Source organism: Meles meles, chromosome 6, assembly GCF_922984935.1.
Source record: "Meles meles chromosome 6, mMelMel3.1 paternal haplotype, whole genome shotgun sequence".
Classification (NCBI taxonomy): Eukaryota; Metazoa; Chordata; class Mammalia; order Carnivora; family Mustelidae; genus Meles; species Meles meles.
The window spans coordinates 137742312-137768760 of NC_060071.1; the positions used below are offsets into that span (position 1 = coordinate 137742312).

At 40.6% G+C, this 26449-nt stretch overlaps 1 protein-coding gene across 4 annotated transcripts in view; it reads right to left on the reverse strand.

The window, feature by feature from the left end:
* PSEN1 (presenilin 1) overlaps positions 1-26449 on the reverse strand; it is a 78105-nt gene that overhangs the window by 12590 nt on the left and 39066 nt on the right. For all 4 annotated transcript variants that reach the window (XM_046008653.1, XM_046008654.1, XM_046008651.1 and 1 more), the window contains 5 exons: positions 20046-20113; positions 19041-19261; positions 14478-14576; positions 5881-5967; positions 2555-2728 (listed from right to left, as the gene is read on the reverse strand). In XM_046008653.1, the coding sequence (XP_045864609.1) occupies positions 2555-2728; positions 5881-5967; positions 14478-14576; positions 19041-19261; positions 20046-20113 (649 nt within the window). The remainder of the gene's footprint in view (positions 1-2554; positions 2729-5880; positions 5968-14477; positions 14577-19040; positions 19262-20045; positions 20114-26449) is intronic.

Here is a 26449-nt window from a genome sequence, read left to right on the forward strand (position 1 = left end):
AAATAAATAAATCTTACTAAAACCAAACCAAAACAAAACACTGCCTGACACCACGCCTGCGTGGCTCAGTCAGTTAAGCATCTAACTCTTGGTTTGGGGTCAGGTAATGACCCCAGCGTGCCGGAATCCAGCAGCTCCTTGAGCTCTACATTCAGCAGAAGTCTGCTTGAAGATTCCCTCTCTTGCGCCCTCTGTCGCTCACCCACTCATGCTCTCTCTCTCTCTCTAAAGAAATAAAATCTTAAAAAAAAAACTCCCTGAGGGGCGCCTGAGTGGCTCAGTGGATTAAGCCGCTGCCTTCGGCTCAGGTCATGATCTCAGGGTCCTGGGATCGAGCCCCGCATCGGGCTCTCTGCTCCGCGGGGATCCTGCTTCCTCCTCTCTCTCTGCCTGCCTCTCTGCCTACTTGTGACCTCTCTCTCTGTCAAATAAATAAATAAAATCTTTAAAAAAAAAAAAAAACCAAAAAACTCCCTGAAATGTATTTTACCTTTTTACTACTAAAATCTCTTCTTCCATTTGAAGAGAATAGTAAAATTCATCTTCCACACTTCCCTTGAGGTTACAGAAAAGAATCTCTAGGAGTCAAATTTCTACTCCTGAAAACACCAGGCTAATTTCACTATGTTGCTAAGTCTTAAGTCTACTGATTACTGGCACACTTAGGATGAGCCGGCTACCGGCACGATGTTTGAGGGAAGTATATTTTGGAAGTTACTAGAAGGAAGACCAACTACCTTCGCATTGAATAAAAATATTTTACATTTCTAATTAAGAACTCTTCAGTTTCCAATTAAATGCTGATTTTTAAAAGGTTGTTCTGGAAGATAATCCATGCTTTTACAAATTGAATTCTAGTGTAAACGGAGACTTTTTTTTATAAGGAACCTTAAGTCTGGTTTAAAACATTAATGTAATCAGGGGTGCCTGGCTGGCTCAGTCGGTAGAACATCAGATCCCTGATCTCAGGGTCTTGAGTTCAAGCCTGACAATGGGTGTAGAGCTTATTTAATAATAAGAATAAGAATAGTAGTAAGAATACAATACAAGATAGTTATGTTACTGGATGCAAAAATGATGAAAGAATGTCAGCTACTAGTTTATACTGGTCCCAGAAAAAGAAAATATTATTCTGACATTAGGGGAGCAATACCTGAGTTTTCCTTAAAAAACAAAACAACAGGGGTGCCTGGGTGGCTCAGTGGGTTGAGGCCTCTGCCTTCGGCTTGGGTCATGGTCTCAGGGTCTTGGGATCGGCTCCGCATTGGGCTCTATGCTCAGCAGGGAGCCTGCTTCCCTTTCTATCTCTGCCTGCCTTCCTGCCTACTTATGATCTTTGTCAAATAAATAAATAAGATCTTTAAAAAAATAAAACAAAACACAACACACACACACAGACATAAAAGACAAAGAGCACATGAGGAAATGATCAGGAGTGCGCAAGGACAATCATGAAACAGTCATGCTGCCACTCTGGCCAACAGCTATATATTCTTTCTTTCGTCTGTAGGCACCCTTGAGAAATGAGAGGAAGAGAAGAGGCAATGGGACTACGGTGGTAACTCTGCAGGCAGAGAATACACCAGCAAAGACAAGATCGAGCCTCGCTGTAAGACAAGGCAACCATGTCTAGTCTCCCTGGAGTATGAAAGTCACAGGGTGTAGCTGGCTCTAACATCTGGAAAATTCAGCCAAGCACCAAAGTCAAGGATACGCCCAGGTTTTGACCAAGTTAAAAGAGTAAGGCTGAGCTGTAAGAAGTGTTCTGCTTAAGCTGAAGGATAATATCAAGATCATAATAATCAATGATTGGTAAATAAAGAAGCTAAGAAATCTAGGTGTTTGTTTCTCTAAAATTACTTAGTATTTTTACTATAATGTTTTAATCTAGAGCTTCACTTTTGTGAAAAGAAAAAAAACCCACCAAGAATAATTTAGTTGGGAACTGTATTAATCTCTTAATAAATCACATCTTTAAGACTAACTGAAGAGATGACTGAGCCCGAACCAAAGGGGCTCTTGATCATGTTCCCAAGAAGCCCCAAGTGCTAAAGGAGATCCAAGTGCCAACATATCTTAGGCATTGAACAAGTGTTTGCATTTCTCCCCAGAACCTAAATCCCTTTGATTTTCTTTAAAATTTATAAAATACAGTGCTTGCTAGCAAAGGGAATATGTAAAAGGCTGAAACACTTAAATCCACAGGTCTCTGCACAGGAAGAAGAAATGTATTAATGAAATTTTTGTACACAAATATTGCAGTCATGAAGTCTTACTGCAGTAATAATTCTGAAAAAAATCTTTTACCTTATAAAACCAATGCCTACTGTTCAGGCTATAAACAGCCATTTCCAAAAATCTAAGGAGCAGAATTTGGCCAACTGACAAACTGAACTACAAGAAAAGCAGTAATTATGAGCATGTCCCACTAAAAGCTTCAATCTGTTATTCAGAATAAGACCATAACACTCTCTATCCATTTTATTTTTGAAGAGTTTGGTAACGTAACACGTAAAAGAACCCACAACTATTCAACACAGACAAATGCACGTACTTTCTTCTGGGTCCTCACTGGTGAGGATGTTGCTGGAAAGTTCCTGCACAGCAGCTCGTGTCTCAGTTGTAGAATGATGAGGCCCTAGGCGACTGTCCCTCTGGGCTTCCCACTCTTCACTGAAGCCACCATCGTCGCTCTCTGTCACAGGGTCTTGGGACTCACTTTCAGTGCCTTCAAGAGAAAGTGGAAATTACAGCTAACATTTTAGAAAAATTTCTTAACACCTTTAATAAAACTACATGGAAACAATAACTACCAACTGTCATGTAACTAGGTTAGTTGGCTCTTAAACCACAAATCATAAGCTGTAAAAGTGCCTGGAAGTTGCTTGACCAATAACCATTTCCCTCGTTTCCTGAGGGTAGAGTCCTGATTGGTTTGGGTTTCCGCCTCTCATGCACATGACTCCGGGGGTAAATCATGATCAAGCCAAGCCAAGCCAAGCATGGTAATCTCATTCCTCTTCCCCATAAAAGCTCTAAAGGTGGGGGTGGTATTAGCCAATGCGTGGGGAGGCAAAGTCTGCTCTGAATTTGGGGGATATTTTTCTCACTCTTTGAGAGACTCAAGGAAGAAATAAAATTGCCCCTTTCTAAGCCTGGATGATGTCTCATCTGGATATGATGTCTGGAACAACAGTTGTCATCTTCTGATCATGAGAAGCAGTGGGCTGAGGACCAAACCGGTATCTAAGAATGGTAGAGCAGGAAGATGGAAAGACCCTAGGCCCTTGATGATATCAGTGGATCATAAAACCGACCAGCCCTACAAAGGCCTATATTGGTCACATGAGAGGACCTAATTCTTCTTTGTTTAAAGCAACCGACTTGGGTTTTCTGATCTTGGCAGCTGAAAGCCTAACTGTGGCTTTATGACTAAGATAAAAAGCAGACCATTATGGGGGGAGGTAGGAGAGGGGGGTGAATTTTTTTATGGGCCAGCCATTGTGTTATAATGACTATCAATCAGACTCAAAATTGTAAGCATAACATGAAAGCCCTGAGAAACATCCATACCTCAAAGATAATTAAAATATAGAAGTGAAGTTGATAACTTTTTCTCCTTTATTATTTAATACAAGTAAAACATGTTCATAGAGGTGGATTTACCATCAAGATTGCAAGCCTCAGGCCTCTCACTTACATGGAATACTTCAGAGAGGCCACAGCAATTCTGTATTTATAACTTGTATTCTTTTTCTTAACCAAGTCCTCACAAATCCTGAATCATCCATGGTTTGGAGTTTACAAAATCGTATAAGCGTAAGATTTATAAATAAAAACAGTAGCCCCTACTCTGCCCCATCCCTCCTCATTCCTACCTGCGAACCTTTTAAGCCACCCCTTTTGGAGTCCTGTGTTTTTCTGTTCCAATCTAACTTCTAGTTCTCCTAACACAGTGGTTTTTAGCCAGTGGGTAGCACCTCCCTTCCAGGGGGTGTTTGGAAATATCTAGGATGGAGATTTTTTTGCCTACCATAATACCGTGAAACCAAAATTAACATTTAGAGTGAGGGGCCAGAAAAGCTAAAAACCTGCAATGAGCGAAGCCCCACACAATGAAGAACTGCCCCCCCCCCCCCCCCAAATACCACAGTACTTCCACTGAGGAACTCTGTCAGTTCACCTAGCTCCTTCTAACTTTAAGGCTCTTCCCCACTGTTTCCTCTTCTGGAAAGTTCTTCTTCTACTTGTCCGTTGGTTGTCACCTATTATCACTTCCTCAGGGAAGCCTTCCTGACTTTCCAGAGTAAATGAAATTCCTCTACTGTAAACTTTCATAGCAACCATACTTCTCCTTTGTAGTACGTATCACAATTGTATGAAATGTTTATAAAATTATTTGTTGAACATTTGTGTCTGTCCAAATAGGTCATGAGTTCCGAAGGGACAGGCTATCTTGTTCAGTGCTGCATTCTCAGTGCCTAGTTAAAATATGAGGCACAGAGTTAGGCACTCAATTAATATTTGTCTTGGGGCACCTGGGTGGCTCAGATGGTTATGCATCTGCCTTCGGCTCAGGTCATGATCTCCAGGGTTGAGGGATTGAGCCCCATGTTGGGCTCCCTGCTCAGCGGGGAGTCAGGTTTTCCCTCTCCCTCTCCTCCTGCTCATGTTCTCTCTCTCTGTCTGAAATGAATAAATAAAAATCTTTTAAAAAATTTTTGTCTAAAGAATAAAATGTTTTGCACTCATACTCAGATATAGTCATAGACAACTCATCTTTTAATTGTCTTCAGCTTAACACAGATCAACACAATAGCCAGACCTGGAGCAATTGTTTCCAATATATTTCCTTCTTCTCCATCAGGTCTCCTACTGGTTCTGCTGCAAAATTCCCAGTTGAAAATGTGCTCTTTGCTGTTACCCAAATTCTAACTCAGCAGATTTCATGGCTCTTTAAACCTATACTTTCCTTTCCCCATTAAGGCCCTTTTTTCTTCTCTCGCCACTGCTCTGCCTATTTCCCAGCTTCCTCTAAGGTTAGCTCTTCGTTTTTCTTACAAAGTTTCTTCTCTTCTTGACTATTTTTAGTGTGCCATTATTCCAATTCTTCCTAACAACTCCTAACTTACGCCTGCCCGGACATCATCTCTGTATCCATAAGGGGCCTTTCCATCTCCCAGCCTGATCATCCTGGATCATCTACCCTCCTCCAGAACATCATGTCCACCTGGAATATTTTATCTTCTTGGTATAAACACGATTGCATCTTAAGTCAAATCATATTTAAGTCACCCTGGCCATATCAGGTAAGAGGCTCTCATTTTTACATGTTTGGAGAGCAAGATTACTGTTTCTTTTTTAAATCACAGCCTCAACTTGAACCTTTCCATACTGGTATTAATGGCATTTAATGGCAGAAATTCTTTACCTAGGGTCCCTTGGCTGTATGGCTGGGTTTAGAGCACCTGAACTTCTTAAATATTTATCTGTATTTACTGGGTATTACCACAGCTTCCAGGAGATTCTCAAGAGTCCATGACCAAAGACAGAGGTTACAATCAGTGCTTCAGGGGCACCTGGGTGGCTCAGTGGGTTAAAGCCTCTGCCTTCGGCTCAGGTCGTGATCCCAGGGTTCTGGGATCGAGCCCCGCGTCGGGCTATCTGCTCAGCAGGGAGCCTGCTTCCCTTCCTCTCTCTCTGGCTGCCTCTCTGCCTACCTGTGATCTCTGTCTGTCAAATAAATAAATAAAATCTTTTAAAAAATAAATAAATAAATAAATAAATAAATAAAATCAGTACTTCACAGCTGTTAGCCAATATAACAGGACAACGACCTGGAAAAACCAGGCAGAAAATTACCAAATAAAAGACACCTACTTTGTGCATTATAATTGGAGTTTTTGGATACCTTCCTTTGGGCTTCTGGATCTCCCTCTGCCATATTGACCAACCACACCATTGTTGCTGTTGAGAAAGACAAAAGTCCAGTTAAGAACTTGAAACCCAGAAAGTACATGAATAGAGAAGAGGCCATTATCTTTCTACAGAAATCACCAATCTTCTTAATGTCACCTTAAGAATCCTTAACAATCAGAAGCAAATGCATTATTAAAAATAAGACAAGATTTTCTCTGATTTTGGCAGATTAAAGAAAAAATTCTAAGACTGAGCACTCACTCTAGCTTTCAAACTGTAGTTGCTACTGTAAAAAACCATATATTTCATCGTTTCCAGTCCCTAAAATGTAATCAGAGGGAAAACTGTTCGGGTCAGCAAGACCTACTGAAAAAGCAGCTGGAGGGTTGAATATTCTAAACTAATGTGAAATCGCTGATGAAAATTACTTATTGGCACTAAATGAGAAAACAAACTGGGACTCACAAAAGCATCACATGACCATTATGATTCTAAGGATGCCTGACCTCTGGATTTTTGGTAATGCTAAACTGTGATATACAAGGAATAAAAAAAGGTTAAAAGCAATAAACATAAAGGGGATTGTCAACCGGCCTATTTCATGTCCCTTTCACAAAAATACATACATATCCATATAGATCTAAGTGTGTAACACACACACCTCTCACATTTTAAAGGACAACATGAATATATCAAAATGGTACTTCTCATATATTACAAGTGGGATGAAAAATGGAATAGCCCCTATTGAAGGGAATTTGGTAACACCTAACAAAACTACGTATGTCATTACTCAGTCATAAGAATGAAACTGGGGCACCTGTGTGGCTCAGTCGGTTAAGTGTCTGACTCGATTTCGGCTCAGGATCTCGGGATTGTGAGATCCAACCCCATATTGGGCTCTGCACTCACTCAGAGTCTGCTGTCCCTCCCTCCCACCCACCCACCTGGCTCCTCACTCATTCTCTATCTCTAAAATAAAATCTTAAAAAAAAAAAAAAAAAAATGAAATCTTGACATTTTTATACTATTATGCTAAAACAAATAAATAAGACAAACAACATAGAAGCAAACTCATAAATACAGGGAACAAATGTCTGGTGGTTGCCAGAGCAGAGGGGGTCATGGGCAAACTAGGGGAAGGGGATTAAGAGCTACAAACTTCCAGGTTTTTTGTTGTTGTTGTTGTTTTAAAAGATTTTACTTATTTGACAGAGAGAGAGAGAGAGAGAGAACACGAGCAGGAGGAACAGCGGAAGGAGAGGGAGAAGCAGGCTCCCCACCAAGCAGGCAGCCCGAGATGGGGCTTGATCCCAGGACCCCAGCACCATGACCCGAGCCGAAGGCAGATGCTTAACCAACTGAGCCATGCAGGTGCTCCAAACTGCCAGTTATAAAATAAATCATGGATATAAAATACAGCAAGGGAATACAGTCAATAATATTATAATAATTTCATAAGGTAACAGATGGTAACTACACTTACCATGGTGCACATTTCATAATGTATATAAATATCGAATCACTATGCTACATGTCTGAAACTACTATAGACAGTATGTCAACTACACTTCAATTAAAAATAAAAAACTACCTGTGCCTTAATCTTTGACCCAGAAATTCCACTTTTGGGAATTTATCCTGAAAATACACCAATGATAATATAAAAATACATATAAACATGTACATATAGGGCTATAACAGAAACCAAATGCCAGCAAAAACCAGAGTCCAATCTCTGGTCATTGGTACCCCCAAAAGATTGCATTTTTTTTTAAAGAGAAAATAGTCAAGAAGACTGATTTAAAACTTTTTAATATTTGTGTTTATTTCCATGTCAGGGAAAGAGTACTGATTAATAATACTGCTGCTTTAAAAAAAATAATAGGGAGGGGTACCTGGGTGGCTCAGTGGGTTAAAGTCTCTGCCTTCAGCTCAGGTCATGATCCCAGGGTCCTGGGAGCAGGGAGCCTGCTTCCTCCCCTCTCTCTCTCTGCCTGCCTCTCTGCCTACTTGTGATCTCTGTCAAACAAATAAGATCTTAAAATAAAATAAAATAAAATAAAATAAAAATAATAGGGAGGCCTGGGTGGCTCAGTGAGTTAAGCGCCTGCCTTCGGCTCAGGTCATGATCCTAGGGTCCTGGGATCGAACCCCTCATCTGGCTTCATGCTCAGCAGGGAGCCTGCTTCTCCCTCTGCCTGCCGCTCCCCCTGCTTGTGCTCATGCGCTGACAAATAAATAGATAAACAAATAAAATCTTAAAAACAAAAAACCCCGGGCGCCTGGGTGGCTCAGTGGGTTAAGCTGCTGCCTTCAGCTCAGGTCATGATCTCAGGGTCCTGGGATCGAGTCCCACATCGGGCTCTCTGCTCAGCAGAGTGCCTGCTTCCCTTCCTCTCTCTCTGCCTGCCTCTCTTGTGATTTCTCTCTGTCAAATAAATAAATAAAATCTTTAAAAAAAAAAAAAACAAAACAAAAAAACCCTGCTTTCTTACATTTTTTTTTTAAAAGCCCTCTCAACCTCAGCGATTTATAAAATCCCACCACAGATTAAGTATTTCATGAGACCATACTTTCTTGAGCTTACCTGATCTACACAGGTTTATGCTTATATTTGTGGGGGTTTTTGTCTGTTTGTTTTTGTATTTATGTTTTCTTTACAAACCCTTGTGTTGAAGGCTGACTTTCAACAGACTACAGTGAGGGAGCTTTCTGCTATGTACACAACACCATCCAGAAGCAGGTCATCTATGAATGGTTTAGCACCAGGTTCCCTAAGAACATGCGTTGTGTGACGGGAGAGATGGCAGCCCCGTTTCCCGAGATGAGGGGCTCACCATCAGATCCAACAGAATTCAATGAGTTGTAAAAATATCATACATAAATGATATTTTAAAACAACAGAGTAGGGGCTCCTGGGTGGCTCAGTCAGTAAGCGTCTGCCTTGGGCTCAGATCATGATTCCAGGATCCTTGGATCAAACCCGCCTGCATTCAGCTCCCTGCTCCGGGGGGCGGGGGGGGAAGCCTGCTTCTCCTCTCCCACTCCCTCTCTCCTTGTGTCTCTCTCTGTCAAATAAATAAATCTTAAAAAAAAAAAAAAGTATAGGCTTATTTACTGTATAAAATCAATATACATGTTTGATGTGGCAGACTGAAAAACTACTGCTAATTCTTCAACCTCCTGCTGCCATGGTGTCACTGTGAATGGAATGGAGTTTTCCTTCTGTTGGGGGTTGGGGGAGGAAGCCTCAGCTCCGTGGTTTGCTTCAACCAACGGGTGTGGCAGAGAGGACAGCATGCTAGTATCAAGCTCTCTTGTTCCTCTACCCAGTAAGAACGAGTCTAGGGAACACATGCGGCAGAGCGACCACAGCCGGTCAGACCAGCTGAGTCAAATGACTGCAGACATGATAGCGGGTGATAAATGACTATTTTTAAGGCACTGAGTTTTAAGGTATTTGTTTTGTTACATATTATTGTGACAGTAACAGTAGACATAACAGTAAAACAATGTAAGGTTATGAAAACACAAAGAATAATTTGAAACTCAAAACCCCAGGGTGCCTGGGTGGCTCAGCTGGTTGGGCAGCTGCCTTCAGCTCAGGTCATAATCCCAGGATCCTGGGCTCAAACCCCACATCGGGCTCCTTGCTCTGCGGGAGCCTGCTTCTCCCTCTCCCTGCCTGCTGCTCTTCCCGCTTGTCCTCTCTCTCTCTCTCTCACACTATCTCTCTCTGTCAAATAAATAAATAAAACCTTAAAAAAAAAACCCCTCAAATCCCTCCACTTTGATACCCACAATTAAGTTTTTAAAAAACACAAAGTACAGGGACACCTGGGTGGCTCAGTTGGTTAAGCATCTGCCTTCTGCTCAGGGCATGATCTCACGGTCCTGGGATCCAGCCCTGCATTGGGCTCCTTTGAGCAGGGAGCCCACTTCTCCCTCTGCCCACCCCCCAACTTGTGCTCTAATTAAAAAAAACTTTAAAAAATAAAAATAAATAAAAAATTTAAAAATACACAAAGTACAATTAAAACTCTACAAGTGGAGAAAGGCATAAAGAAAAATGTAAAAGTTACCTCCATCTCTAAATCCCACTTCCCAGGGGTGAACACTATTAACCTTTTGTCAGTTTTTTAAATGTATCATTGGGATTGTATATGCACAGACATCCAAACATAATTCCCTTCCTCCCATACGATATTGCATTATTGCTTTAAATCTTGCTTTCTTCTTCTTTTTAAAAAGATTTCGTTTCTATATTTGAGACAGTGAGAGCACTCACCCAGGGGTGGGGGGGCAGAGCAGGGGCAGAGGGAGAGAGAGAAGCAGACTCCCTGCAAAGGAGGGAAACCGATGCAGGGCTCCATCCCAGGACCCTGAGATCACGACCTGAGACAAAGGCAGATGCTTATTAACCAACTGAGCCACCCAGGTTCCCCTAAATCTTGCTTTCTGCATTTAGTATATAATCTTTAACATTAAAAAAACAACTGGTCGTATACAGGGCTACCTCATTCTTTCTAATGGTTGAACAACTGCCTACTGTGTGAATGTACTGTAATTATTTGAAAGTGTTCCCACTGATGGATACTTAAGTTACTTCCACTGAGCATTCACTATCAACATTTGGTGGAACATTCTGTATGCACAAATATAAAATATGCAGTCGATTTTAATTTCCAGGAATAACACATAAACAGCTCACACCCAAATGCTGATTAAGAGGAAAATGTTGATGTTCAAAACTTCACCTTTTTTCTGCCAAAAAACACAGGAAGCACATGATAATAAATTTATATCGGAAAAAGAGTAAAACAAGATCCTTGCATCCCAGACACTGAGTTTTTTAACATTTGACCAGACTTCTCCACATACAAGCACAGTCCTTGCCTCTCCACTTCCCCCAAATGATCTCACCCCACGTTCACAAGAAAAATGAAGGCCAACTACCACATGCTCCGAACTTTACCTCTCTCTTTCACTATGTCTCACTACCTTCTGCTTTTGTCTTCCTTCTCCTTCCTTTCAAGTCTTTCCCAGTTCTCTTCTAATACCTCTTCCTGAACTCTCAAAGCATCTCAAATATTTTTAAAAAATATTTTTATTTACTGAGCATCTGGATGGCTCAGTGGTTAAGCATCTGCCTTTGGCTCAGTCATGATCCCAGTGGATCGGCCCCTCTTCGGGCTCCCTGCTCTGTGGGAAGCCTGCTTTTCCCCCTTCCTCTCCCCCTGCCTGATCTCCTCTCTCGACGTCTCTTTCCCTCTGTCCAATAAATAAATAGAATCTTTAAAAAAAAGATTTTTATTTATTTGACACAGAGTGTGTGTGTGAGAGAGTGTGAGTGCACAAGCACAGGGAACGGCAGGTAGGGAAGAAGCAGGCTCCCCGCTGAGCAAGGAACCCCATGCAGGGCTTGATACCAGGACCCTGGGATCATGACCTGAGCTGAAAGCAGCCACTTTACTGACTGAGCCACCTAGGCGACCCTCAGGGCAATTTCTACCTTCTTTGTTGATAACCTTGGTCCATGAACTATTCCTTCTTGCTGGTCTCTTCAAAGGCTATCTCCACTGACTCCTTCCCCTCAACCTTAGAGACACAGTTACATCTTCTATCTCCTGGAAACACCTTTCCTCAGGCCTGCTCTCCCCTCAGGTCACCACTGCCCTGTGGGTGCGACAGGAATCTCTGTAGTAGGGGATGTTTACTGAACCTCCCCTCCTTCACCACCCATTCTCTGGCTATACCATAACTTCCACTGCCAGCAACAGCAAAACACAGACACACTGCCTTCCCTTGGGAGCACTGCTTCTGGCCCCACCACTCTACTGAAATTGTTCTCTTAAAAGTCACCGAAGACGTCCAAGGCACCAAATTCTCTACGGTTTACTTCGTCCTCATCTTTGGCTTCTTCTAGAGCATTTGATGTTCTTCTTGAAACTCAGTTTTTCCAATAACCCAACAGAAAATTAGGCAAAAAAAAAAAAAAAAAGAAAAAGAAAAGCCTACAAAGATACATCAAACTGGTAACAGGGTAACTGCTTGGTAAGGTATTAAGATTAAGGAGGACGGTTATAGTAAAATTCAGCTTTCTTTACAATATTTAATTTTCTTCCAGCATAACACATTAATGCATTACTTAGGCAATTATAAATTTTGAAAATATAGAAAAGATTATACCCAGTCACAAAACAAGAAATATAAGTATGTAGCTAAAAAAAAACATGAAAAAAGTCCAAATACTCATTAATAATTATTAGTTAATAAGCCAAAATCAAAATGAAACAAGAGGTTATTTTTTGCCTCTTAGTTTCACACACACATAATACTGACGGTATAAGGAAAGTGGTACCTCACACTATTAAAGGAAATGTAAACGGTGTAGCCTTTTTAGACCCATCTTTTGGACCCATCAAAACGTACATACATGCTTTGACTTAGCGATTCCATTTTTAAAAATGTATCATACAAAAAATTGCACAAAGATGGATGATCTCTGCAAGCACTGTCTGTGACAGAAAAGAAGATCAACAAGGACGCCCTTTTCTGAGTACCTACATAGAGAATACTGTGCAGCCTCTTCCCGTACTGACATGGAAAACATGTCCTGATATGGTTAAGTGAAAAATCCCTGTTATCCCAATCTTCTTCTCTTCCCTTCACTGTCGCGGTCTCTTCGTTGTCTCACTCTTTGGGCATAGGAGCTGACAAAGTTCTCTCCTTGGCGTCTTCTCATCCACTTCTGCTGAACCGCTCATCCACTCCCGAAGTTTCAACGGCCACTGCCACGCTGTCAATTCTTTCCCCAAGCACTGGCACTTCACTTCTAAACTCGTGCTGGCAATTTCTACCTGGCTCACAGGTCCCACCAACTAAGGAAGATATGGGCCACAGACAAAATGAAATGTTCCTGAACCAAGAACAACACACCTCTTCATCACCTTTCCTTCAGGCCTGAAACTTCTCTCATCAGTTGCTAAGAACTACTGATTCTACCTCTACAACCTCTCATCGATCAGTCCTCTTCCTGGATCTGCCATTAACAACACCACAGTTCAGTCCCTCGTTACTTCCCTCCTGGATTACAACAGTATCTGCTTAGTTATTAGCCATTACTTCAGTTCTCGCCACCCAAAAATCCGCCTGCACAATGCTGCAAGGCTGCGGAGCCACAGCTCTGATCACATAACTTTTGTGCTCAAGAACCTCTGATTCCCCAGCAATCAGCGAATAGCATACGGATACCTAAACCAGCCACCCAGAGCTATCCCTGATGATCTTGCCCTAATCTGCCTTTCCAAACTCATCCTCCTAGAACTCTCCCCCCTTTTTACTCCATGTTCTAGTCAATCTAAACACCTGAAATGTGATAAAGATGCCCCACACTTCTGTCTCAAAGCCGTTCTTTGTGACAAGCCCACTTACAGAATCAACTCTTCCGACTGTGTTTGCTGGAATCCCACCTTTTTTTTTTTAAAGGATTTTATTTATTTGACAGAGAGAGGTCACAAGTAAGCATAGAGGCAGGCAGAGAGAGAGGGGGAAGCAGGTTACCTGGTGAGTAGAGAGCCTGATATGGGGCTCAATCCCAGGACCCTGAGACCATGACAAGGCATGAACCCAAGACCTAAAGCAAAGGCTTGAACCCACTGAGCCACCAGGTGCCCCAAATTCCACCATCCTTAAAAGGTTTAATACAATGCTATCTCATCCACAAAGCCTTCCCTGTTTCCCCAGCCAGATTTTCCTTCTTCTCAACTCTCTTTACACTTCAATTGTGCCTCCTCTGAACCTGGCAACAATATGCTGGATGTTGCTTATTTATACATTTGTCTTATCTCACCTCTAACTATAAGCAAAGGAGTTCTGGGTAAGGTAGAGCATCTTAAACATCTTTATGTCCCCCACAGTGCTCTGTGGCAGAAGGTCAATGCCCAAATGCATATGTACTGAATGATTAGGAAGAACAGGATCCCAAAATAACCAAAAGGGGCACATTGTGAAGGAACAGTACAATTTTTTTGGTAAGCTAGGGCAAGATTCCTCTGTAGTATGTGGCTCAGTAACTCTTGACTAATTAGATTTTATTTGATTTATTCTTTAAGACTTTATTTATTTGTCAGAGAGAGAGAGAGAGAGATGGCACAAGCAGGGGGAGCGGCAGGCAGAGGGAGAAGCAGGCTTCCTGCTGAGCAAGGAGCCTGACGTGGGACTCGATCTCCAGACTCTGGGCTCGTGACCTGGGCTGAAGGCAGATGCCCAACAGATTTAGCCATCCAGGCATCACAAACTAGTAAGATTTTAGTTGAGATTAATGGCTCCCCACTCTCTAAATATTTCTTCTATTTCTACCTCTACTGAAAACTCTCTTGAACCAGGGTCAGGTAGAAGACAATAGTTTGCAAGGAAACAGGGATGTGCAGAAGTTCTCTTAATGTTATGCATTTAAGATGAGAAAAAGTATAATAATGACCATAATTTCATGTGTTTGAGTTCCTATAACTTATAAGCCGAGTAGTAACTTAACGTCATTCCAAAATACTTACAGGAGTAAATAAGAGCCGGAAAGAGAGTTTCATTCCTCTCCTGAGCTGTTTCAACCAGCATACGAAGTGGGCCTTTTGGACACAAAACAGCCACTAAATCTAGAAAGAGAAAAATTAAAAAAAAAAAAAAAAAGAAGTCTGCAAAAATGTATTGGCTAAGTTCACAAGTGGGTGTGTCAGGGAGGAATTAACCAAGGGAAAAGGGTTAATGTCTTTTTTTACACAGGAAGATGCTGAACCAATATGAAACAAACAGGAGGTACACTGGTGGGGGAAAAAACAACCTATACAAAACCACACAGAGGATCCGTGTAAATTTTGTTTTGGTTTTCGCCTATTTGGTTAGTTTACAGTGTATCATCACAGAGTTCCGGGAACAAGTCTTCTCTGAGTTTGAAGGAAAAAGGCAGAGATAATGACAAGACAGGACTACTCTGGAGCAGCTGTCAACTTCCAATAAGCAAAAACAAAGAGAAGCTATTTCTGAACAAATCATATCTATGGGCCACAGATGGAAGCTTTACAACAAGAGGAATTTAATAGGGGGGGGATGACTGAATTTCTCAAAATATGAAGAGCAGAGTAACAGAGACTCATTCCCTCTCCTTTTTAAAATAGTGTATGTACTACTTAGGGATACCTGAATTAAAGGACAGTAAATTTAAACAAAACAAAATAAATCTTTGCATAAAATCCTTTTAGTATTTCTTTGTACCCCTGTCAAAAGCACTTCACAGTATCAGGTCTTAAATGCATGTGGTACTGAAAAGTGGCTGATTTTACAAAAACAGCAACTCAGAATAGGAGCAATCTGCCTAAACTATTCTTGATTCTACCACCATCTCTTTCCATCAATGGCGATTTTTCTTACATTTTCTGGGCCATAAAAATTCACAATATAGAAGTATAGAAAATCTCAAACATTTAAAAATATTAAAACAGGTATAGCTAAATTTGTGAAGGAAGACATCACAGCTAAAGCTGCCATCACCATCATTCAGATGTATTTAAGTAAAAAAACCCCTCATAACCGCAAGTGGTCATGTCTCCTTGAACATTACATCGACTACCACTAATATAATAAAACACACACACACACACAGAGAGGTTTCTGCTCTCACTGCTTCCACTTTGATTTGCTTGGGATGAGAAAAGGGAGATACTGCGCTGAAATAAGGAGCTTTTCAACCTGTTTGAAGCTGCATGTCCTGTAACTGTCTTGGCTTTATGACATGCTGCCCCTAACAGAAGTGCTAAATGATAAACTACCTTATTTTTAGAGCAATTAAAGTGAATTTTGTTTCAAAAATTTTAGAACCTGTGGGACAAATTTAAAAATCTTCAGATGTTGTAAAAAAAGGACTTGAGAATCACGCCTCTAAATCATGGACACAAAAGTCTCTTACTTTAAAGGAATTCAAAGGTCTGGGGAAATGATCATTTGTATCATGTATGGAAGAAGGAGTGTTAATGGGAGAAATACTGTAATGCAGTAGAAAGAATGCTGGACCTGGGATTCAGATTCTAGATCAAATGCTGTAAGCTTAAAAAAAAAAAAAAAATGCTGTAAGCTTGGGCAAACACCTCTCTCTAAATCTCAGGTCTGTTAGCAGTAACACAGGAAGAACTGCCTTGACTACTTTACAGGATTATATATTTTAAAAAATAACAGCTAACATTTACTGATACTGTTCTAAGTGTATTATATGTATTTTCTCATTTAATCTTCACTTAAAGGTTGATTGCTGTGCTAGTCAAATAGCCAAAAAAATGAAAGGAGAGGAGTGTGGATTGAGCCAGACACGGCTGCCTCCAGAACGGGCACTCTGTTTTTGTTTTTGGACATACAAAAATAGAACCAGACTCTTTATGTCTGATGTGTGACTGTTGACATATAGATGCCATGTTTCATTTAATTAAATTTTAACTTGCTTGAGTATGTCACAATGGTGCTCTGTGAGGTCTGTAGCCCAAGGCTGGTGGGAACGGTGAAAGTCCCACTGAAATTCTTGGTCAAGAGCCCAGCATTGTTTACTTCTACAGGTGAGATGGGCACTATTAACAATGTCTGGAAGTCCACAATGGAGAAAGTGAGGCTTGTACTGTGGCTTTAATATACACAGAGACGTGTGTAACCTTGATACATATTTTGAGCATCTGTGAAGCCAGAGGTTCTCATAGCCGTTTTCCTCAAAGAGGAAAACCTTGGATAAGTAATTGCTGTTGCTATCATTGGTAGACCAGATGACTAAACCATGGCAATGGCCCGAGAGTCCATAAAAATGCACCGATGGAGCCAACTGTAGGCTAGGATAAGATGACCGGCTGAAGTTCATCTAATTTTGCTGAGCCCTGGACCCCACTCTCTGATCAAGGATGTCTGCATTAGGTAATGAAAAGGAGGAGCCCTTCAGGAAGTAAGCTTCATCACATGTAATTCTGATGTTGTGCATGAGGGGTATAAACTCCCACTGCCGTTCACTTGATCCCAAAGGGCTCCCCAAGTAGCCACAGGTCCAAGAAGGGGGTGAGCTCCTCTAGCACTTTGTCAACTAGTAAGGGACTGAGGACAGAAGAGGCCACCTTTCTTTTCGGTGTGATACTCCGGAAGGCCCAGACTTAGTTCTATCTTGTAGCAGGGAGGCCCTGGTAGCTGGCCTGGGTTTATAGAATGCTGCCTCCATGACCCACAGAACAACGTGGACCTTCACAGGTTCAGGACCTGTGAGAACCTATTTCCAGGAGAGCTCAGTATGCACCCTTCAACTGCCTCTCTAATGGTGTACAGCACGGGACTGAGGAGGACAGTTTCTCCCATCAGAATCCATGGGCAACTTCTGATCATCACGGGCGGTCTAGGGATTTAAGGTGTGAGAGGAGGTTGCTATAGCTTCTACAGTGAATGATTCTCTGAAGTGGACATTGACGGAAGTGACTGTTCGCTTACATCTGGACAGATTCTAGAGCCATTTATTGTAGGGGACCCCAATTCAAGATGGGCCAATTTTTAACAGTATACACAGGCTTAAGTGAAATTTGTAAATGAGGAATATGCTGCCTCCAGATCCCAAAAAGGCCTAAAAGATACTGGGCTTGTTTTAACATTGTGGGTATAGGGAGGCTCTGTTGCTATTTCCTGACAGTGTCAGGGATACAGAAGCCCTCAGCTTACCAAATAATTTTCAGGAATTCAACTGGAGTGGCAAAGCCTTGTACAATGTACAGGTAAATGCCCACCCCCTTTTTTTGAGCTCCTGTGTGAATATTTGTATGTCTTCAATGAATATGTGAAATGAATCTCTTCAGAGGAAAATATCATCGATGTGATGTTCTATCTGTGCTCCTGGAAAAGGGTGGATGTGGTTAAGGTCTAGCCAACAAGAACTGTATGCAATGACAGGGCTGTGGAAGAATTCCACCAGCAGCCAGGCAGAGATACAGCGTGTCCCTCTGAAGGTGAAGGCAAACTGTAGCTGTTGAAAAAGGCACTGAACAGAAGCACATATAAGTAAAGCTCTGACTGCAAAGTATTTACCAGTTGCTGACTGGATGGGGGCCAGAGTTGGCCGAGCAAAGTGATACAATGATAGATGAGGACTCTGTAAACCATCAAGTGCCGTTATCACCTAAGGTCTCTAGGAAAGACACAGAGATTATGTCTATGAAAGACACAACCAGTTCTAGGACTGATTGATCAAATATGAGAACAGAACCAATTTAATTCTATTTCCAAGGACTTTTTCTTCATCAATCAAGTGGGCATGGTGAGGATTCCTACTCCAGGACACCTGACATTTTAGTAAGCATTTGAGTAGGAACAAATTATAATCTAGAGAACATATTCTGACCGCTAAAAGTGGACCCCTTTTTGGCTTTCCTGCAGGGTGGCAGCCATGGAGCTCACACCTATACAGCTGCTTTTGTCCTTCATGTCAAGGATACTCTGGGACTGTTTGGAACCCATGTGACACTGGTTGTTAATGATTTGAATCTCACACAGCCCAAATAAGTTTTATTTTTCAAAGATAAATCTACCCAAGTTGCCTTATAAAATATGATAAAATTATAAAATAAGGCACCTTGGGTAGAATTTTGATTTAAACTAATGGAGCATTTTAAGTGTGTGAAGCACTCTGCCAGTGCTTTCCAACATAGGTTCTAAACTCTTACACCTCTGGGAAGCGCTGCGCTCATTTTCTACACGAGGAAACCGAAGCTCAAGGAGTCTGAGGCTCCTTCGTAGCGTCACAAAGACTGCTGGTGGTGGAGACAGGATTTAAACCTCAGTCTTCTGAGCAGAAGTCTGGATCCTTCCACTAATCCCTCACTGGCTTAAATTGTGGGCAGTTAAACATTCTTAAAGAACTCAACCTCAAAAAAAAAAAAAAAAAAAAAAAAAGAAGGAACTCTTTATAAGAAAAAGACACTATAGCTAATTATTTGCTGAAAAGCTATGGGATGTTAACTGTTACCACTTTCCTAAGTCAAGATAACTGGAAAAGGAAGGGAAACACACCAGTGAGGTACTTCTGTGATGAACAAAATGTCAGTCTTGAGTTTTACCATATACTGAAATCACAGCCAAGATGAGCCACGCTGTCCATTCTGGAAGGTACTTGATAAATACCAGGGCCATGAGGGCACTGATCATGATGAGATATGCCTGCTGGAGTCGCAGAGGCCCTTTCCAGTGAATGGCAATCATTCCCACCACGCCAAAATTCCAGATCAGGAGTGCAACAGTAATGTAGTCCATGGCAACATTATAGGTTTTAAACACTTCCCTGAAAAAAATTAAACAGAAAACTAAAAATATTTATGTACACTAATTTTCATCAAAACATTGTTCAGAACTATGGTTCCCTCAGATTAGATATTCATAGCCTGTCTTCATATTTTTATCATATCTTATATCAACCTGTGCTATTTAACAGTTTTCTTTAAATTCATTTTTCTCTCAAGTTGAGCTTACTTTAACAGAAAACTCTATCATTCTTATAAATAGGAAACTAGTATCACGGGTCATAGCTGTTAAAGTAAGTATAAAAACTAAAAAAAGGCCACATGTCACTTAAAATGCCACAATGGATGGGGCGCCTGGGTGGCTCAGTCGGTTAAGCCTCTGTCTTAGGCTCAGGTCCTGATTCCAGTCCCAGGATCAAGCCCCATGTCCAGCTTCCCGTTCAGTAGGAAGTCTGCTTCTCCCTCTGTCTCTCCCCACCTGTTACATTCACACTGTCTCTCTTAGATGAATAAAACCTTTAAAAATAAAATAAAATGCCACAATGGAAAGAAACCCTAGTTTAAAATACCTGAAATTAGAAAAATTAAACACCCACTAGCTAGGACATAGGATGTTATTTTCGTAAAATGCAATTTAGTGCAACCATGAAAAAAATATGTATATTTTATAATACTAACCAGTCTTAAGCATACCAAGTACAAACTATATATGGAAATGATCATAATTTAAGAGTATTTCATCAACAAAGTACATGGGTTTAAGTGACAGTTACATCTCAAACAGAGTTAATTCCTGAAAAACAGACTAAGTATTTCACCACTTACCCCAAGTAAATGAATGAGAAAAAGAACAGCAACAACAGAGATGAAATAATAAGCCAGGCATGAATGACCTAGAAAAGAAAGCATTTCAATATAATTAAGAGATCCCACATCCTAAAGGAAGGCAAATTTCTTACTTCAAAAATAACATATTGGGGTGCCTGGGTGGCTCAGTGGATTAAGCTGCTGCCTTCAGCTCAGGTCATGATCTCAGGGTCCTGGGATCGAGCCCCACATCGGGTTCTCTACTCCGCAGGGAGCCTGCTTCCTCCTCTCTCTCTACCTGCCTCTCTGCCTACTTGTGATCTCTGTCTGTCAAATAAATAAACTCTTAAAAAAAAAAAAAATAACATATTATTTCTGTGTATGTTACTCTTTTCCAATGGCAGAACTCAAACTGACTTTGGGATCAGTGCATACTTATACTACAACTCTTTGGTACTGAACTACTCAGAATAGAAAATTCAGCAAGACATATACACACACTTGTTCCTTTAGAAACATGCGAAATTTTTTAAATAATGCATTCTAAAATAAATTATCAACAGAGCCAATAGTCAACATTTAAAGCTTAAAGTGGCAATATTTTCAATGGAAAAATTTTGTGGTTATTTCTGAAATAAACAGAAATAAATTGAATAAAATAAAATTCAGTGAAACTGAAAATCAGAGTCCATTAAGTGACTTACATATATATACATTAACTGTATTTTTTAAAAAGGCCTTTTAAGTAATATAGCCATTTTAATTTTTTTTAAGTTTTTTTTTTTTAAGATTTTATTTGTCAGAGCGAGAGAGGGGGAGTGTGCAAGCAGGGGGAGAGAAGTAAGCTCCCAGCTGAGCAAGGAGCCTGATGTGGGACTCAATCCCAGGGTCCTGAGCCCAAGGCAAATGCTTAACCGACTGAGCCACCCAGGCACCCCCCAAAAATCACCTCTAAATTGGAATATTATTTTGTCTTTATTAAAAAAAAAAATCTCGCACACCCACCTCCCAGATCCAATTAGTAATTGGAACAATTATTGTTCCAATAATCAGGCGCTAACCTATCAAAATCCAGTTATGATCAAAATATACGTTAATTTTCTCGTGTTTTTTTTTTCTGGTCACCCAAGGTGATCTGTAATTATTAATTCCTTTGAAAGAAAGGATTTCTTTCTTTCTTTTCTTTTTTTTAAGATTTATTTATTCACTTGACAGACAGAAATCACAAGTAGGCAGAGAGAGAGGAGGAAGCAGGCTCCCCGTTGAGCAGAGAGCCCGATGTGGGGCTCGATCCCAGGACCCTGGGATCATGACCTGAGCCGAAGGCAGAGGCTTTAACCCACTGAGCCACCCAGGCGCCCCTGAAAGAAAAGATTTCTTAAAAATTCTTGCTGCCTCTTTTTCTTTAAAACAACTTCAGGGGCACCTGGGTGACCCAGTCGTTAAGCATCTGCCTTTAGCTCAGGTCATGATCCCAGGGTCCTGGGATTGAGTCCTGTATCTGGCTCCCTGCTTCACAGAAAGCCTGCTTCTCCCTCTCCCACTCCCCCTGCTTGTGTTCTCTAGCTGTGTCTCTGTCAAAAAAACAAAACAAAACAAAACAAACTTAAGAAAGAAAGGAAGGAAGGGAGAGAAAGAAAGACAAGACAGAAAGACAACTTCTTAAGTGGTACAATTAGGGGAAAAGTTAAAAAGAATGCCTTTACATGGAAGTTGGTATTCTTTGGACATTTGAATATTCTAAATTGACTATCTGAATAAACAAACTTAATTTCCGGTGTCCTTCCACAAAAATCTCCCCTAATAATTTATTATAAAAAATTTCAAGTGGTGCCTCAGTCAGTTAAGCGTCTGCCTTCAGCTTAGGTCATGATCTCAGGGTCCTGGGATCAAGTTCCAAGTCTCCTTTTCCTTCGGCCCCTCCTCCCCACTTGTGTACGCGCATGCGTGCTCTCTCTTTCTCTCTTGTTCTCTCAAATAAATGAAATCTTCAAACAGAAAATTTTTTTCAAACACATAGCAAAGTTTGAAGAATTTTACAGCCACCATTCACATTTTGATATATTCACTTTGTAGCGTTTCTATCCATTTCTCCTTTTTATTTTTAATACATATCAAAGTAAATTGAAGACACCTGCAGATTTCCCTCTCAAAATATTCAACTTTAACAAAATATTCTATAGGGAGTCCTTACTCTGTTTTATTAGCAGAAAACCCAATAAAGCTTAAGCAGAAAGGAACCTGCCTGCATGTTTCCCACCCCATTGTGCTCACAAGACTCAGCTTCAGAGATCATCCAGGTTATAAAACTAAAAAGTATATGAAATATTACAAAACAGAAAAGCTTTACAAAGTGGAAGATGTACATTGGTACTCCATATCAAGCTCGACTTAAAGGTCAGAGTAAATATTCGAGTATTAGAAATTCTCATCTTTCTTGAGAAATGCTCGTTACCTTATTTTTTTTCAGCAAGGGAACATGGGGATTGTGCTTATTTCAAGAAAGCACTTTTCTGAATACAAAAGTAACAAACATGTATAACACTGAGAAGCTAAAGAAACACTAAAGGAAGAAAACTCTTTCCACTGACCAGGGGGACAACCAGTTAATGTGTTTTTTTCAGGCATGTTTTCTGTCTGCATGCATAAAGGCCTTTTAGCAATATTATAATCAAGTAATATAGTTAAGCACTCTGCTTTTTAAAACATTTTTTTTATTACAGACACATTCTCATGCCAAAAAATACTTTTTGAAAGTATGATTTTTATAAAATGAGAGCCCTTAGTCCTTCCTGTGGGGCCTCCCAGCTGTCCAATCCTTATTGATGGGTGAAAATATGATTTCTAAATGACTAAATTATAATATTCTACATATATGAATGAACCCACAATTTTACCTTTTCTTATTTATTTAGCCTTTTTTTTCTTATTTATTTAAACTTTTCTTATTTATTTAACCTTTTCTTATTCCGTATTTCTTATGGAACTTATGGTTTTCTACTTTATTCTAATTATAATTTATGCTAGGATAAAAATCCTAGCTTGCAAATATTTTTCTGCATTTCAGATTCTCTCAGATACATCATGAAAGCCAAATTATGGAATCAAAAAGTGTACACTTTTTCTAATTACTATTGATACATATTGGCTTAAGGACTTCACAAAAAAAACCCTATATTAATCTTCACCAAGTCAATAGGTGAAATATGTTAATTTGTTATTTTAATGTTTCTGTTTTCACCATCGAGGAAACATATATACACATCTGTCTCTCTCTCTCTCCTGGCCATCTATATTTCCTTTGTAATTCTTCTGGCTTGGGTTATTAAAAATTTCTTAGAATGTTCATAATATTTTTTGATTATATTTTTTTTTTAAAGATTTTTATTTATTTATTTGACAGACAGAGATCACAAGTAGGCAGAGAGGCAGGCAGAGAGAGTGAGAGAGAAGCAGGCTCCCTGCCGAGCAGAGAGCCCGATGCGGGACTCGATCCCAGGACCCCGAGATCATGACCTGAGCCGAAGGCAGCGGCTTAAACCACTGAGCCACCCAGGCGCCCCGATTATATTTTTTAAAGTAATCTCTACACCCAATGTGGGGCTCAAACTTACAACCCCGAGAACAAGAGCTACATGCTCTAATGTTCTATAATGTTCATGTTCATAATTTTCTGAGTGATTTATAAATGCTCTTCATATTATAAAGATATTAAATGCCCTCTGTCTATAATAATGGTTTTTGGTCACTGATGTTATGATTTTCTGAATTATTACCTGAATTCAAAGCCTCTTCTGATGATGACTAAATAGCACTTCCCCTTTTTCTAGAACATCAGGTGGTAAAACAGCCTTTTTCCTCATCTTGCAAAAATCCCTAGTTCAGCTTTCCTGTGCTAAAGGCTCTGAAAGAAAAGAGCCCTGCTTCAGTACAGAACAGCAAGCATCTCCTCTAAACCCTGAACTGTCCAGGCCAGAAATCACATGGCTTTAATAAGTTACATAGTTCCGTCTCTAACCCTGATATGTAAATAATTAACCGCCTTTTCAGTCTCTACCTTTTTCAAGTTTGTTTGGTCTTTCAACTTCTTGTGTTTCTCACAGACATTGCACAACCAACCACTGACAATAAATCCTCCAGGTTTATTTCCAAACAGGTCCTGGCAAGTTTCTGAATTTCTGACTCAAAAGCTCCTTTTATTTTGGAGTAGAAATCAAAGTAAACAACTTGTTCCTATAGAATTGGCTGTGCCTGCTAAGACTTGAACTTCATGTTAACAAAACAACATGAACAAATAAATGTGGAAATGTGGCTGAAAATAAACCCTTTTTAGACTGTCTAAAATGAGATTTAACTAAAAGATGCACAAAACTGACCAAAATATATCAAGACAGGTTTGAGGTGCCGTGGAGCGAGTGCACATCTCCCCTCTCTCCTGCCGAATGCAACCATGAGCGCTGGCCAGAATGCATGCAGCCGCTAGGTGAGGACTGTGACAAGTGAACAGTCCGCTGGGCTGGGGAACTGGAGGGGAGTTTAGCACGTTTTCCCCTCCAGTACTAGCCTCCTCCATCAAACTCACTGCAACCCCAAGTGGGCATTAGCAAGATGGTGGGAGCTCTAGGAGAAGTCTACTCTGGATAAACAACAGGAAAGGGGTCTCCTAACACCAAAAAAGAATGCAAAAATCTCACTTTTGGCTTTTTCCTTTCACCATCCTCTCACATCTAGCTATCAAACAGTCCTGTGGGGGTGGTACTGAGGGTTGCAGGAGCCTAAAATTCAGAGGGAGGGGAAGCTTCCTCTCTATCTGCAGGAGCGGTAGTTCCCCAAAAGTGGGGCAGATGGCACTTGCTTTACTTTTCTCTCTGCCCTACCACTTCTTGGCGCTGTTGTTGGTAAAATAAAACCAGCTTTCCGGCTGGAGGAATGGAACAGGGACGTCCAAACGAACCAAAAAGTACCAGGGAGATCACAGAAAGGAAGGCCAAGAAAGCAAACTTATAACTGGTATGAATTTATGGGCTCATCCTTAAGGTGTGCAGGTGTGGGTATGACTCTAAACAGGATACAGACTCCCCATAAAATGCGAAGAACGAAAGTAGCATATAATCCAGATAAGAGTCACAAAGTGAAGGGCACCTGGGTGGCTCAGTCGGTTAAGTGTCTGCCTTCAGCTCAGGTCATGATCCCAGGGCCCTGGAATCGAGCCCCACATTGAGCTCCCTCCCCAGTGGGAAGTCTGCTTCTCTAACCCTCTCCCCACTTGTACTCTCTAATACACAAATAAAATATTAAAAAGAAAAGTCACAAAATGAGTCTAATAAAGCAGAGAAGCAGAACTAGCAGGTAAACACATATATGCAGAAAAAGTAACTGCCATGAGGATATTTAAACAGGGGTAGGAGGCTGCTCTGCAGCAGGGGTTTACAGCATCTGCTCTTGGGTTTTCTAAGTATTGATGACTACCTCCCGTGATCATAGACACCTTTGTCTTCCATCTTTTCCGCGTGCTAATGTCAGAATGCAGATGGTCATCACTTGGGTTAACACTTCCACCCACTCAAACGTTCAACAAGCAAGGTTAAATTGTGTATAATTTTAAAGTTCGTCAACACTGGAATGGTATTTGATCTTACTGGTAATTAACCAAATGCAAATTGAGGCATTTTGTTTAGCTTTAAAAATTAGCACAGAATTTTAAAAATTCAGTGCTGTGAAAGGTTAACGTAAGACAGTCTCATTCACTACTAATGTTAAGTACAAATTGATACTATCATTTTGGAAAAAGGAATTTTGCACACCATGATAATTAAAAAAATGTAGATGGGGCACTTGGGTGGCTCAGTCAGTTAAGCATCTTTGGTTTGGGTCATGATCCCAGGGTCCTGGGATCAAGCCCCATGGCGGGCTCCCTGCTTTGCAGGGAGTCTGCTTTTCCCTCTCTCTCTGCCCCTCCCCACCACTGCTGCTGTCTTGCTCTCTTGCACTCTCTCTCAAATAAGTAAAATAAAATTTTTAAAATGTAGATAATTTGCCCCATAAATTCTGTGTTGAGGATTTTACCCTAAGGAAATAATTTGAAAAATTAAGAAAGCTCCATAAAGGCATTCATTGTTTTTTAGAGTAGTAAAAAAAATGGAAATGACATAAATGTTCAACGTCAGAGAAAATAGGGTAAGTAAATTAAAATACACACATTGGGGCGCCTGGGTGGCTCTGGTGTTAAGCCGCTGCCTTCGGCTCAGATCATGATCTCAGGGTCCTGGGATCGAGTCCCATATCGGGCTCTCTGCTCAGCAGGGAGCCTGCTTCCCTCTTTCTCTCTCTGCCTGCCTCTCTGTCTACTTGTAATCTCTCTCTGTCAAATAAATGAATTAAATCTTTAAAAAAAAAATAAAAAAAAATAAAATAAAATACAC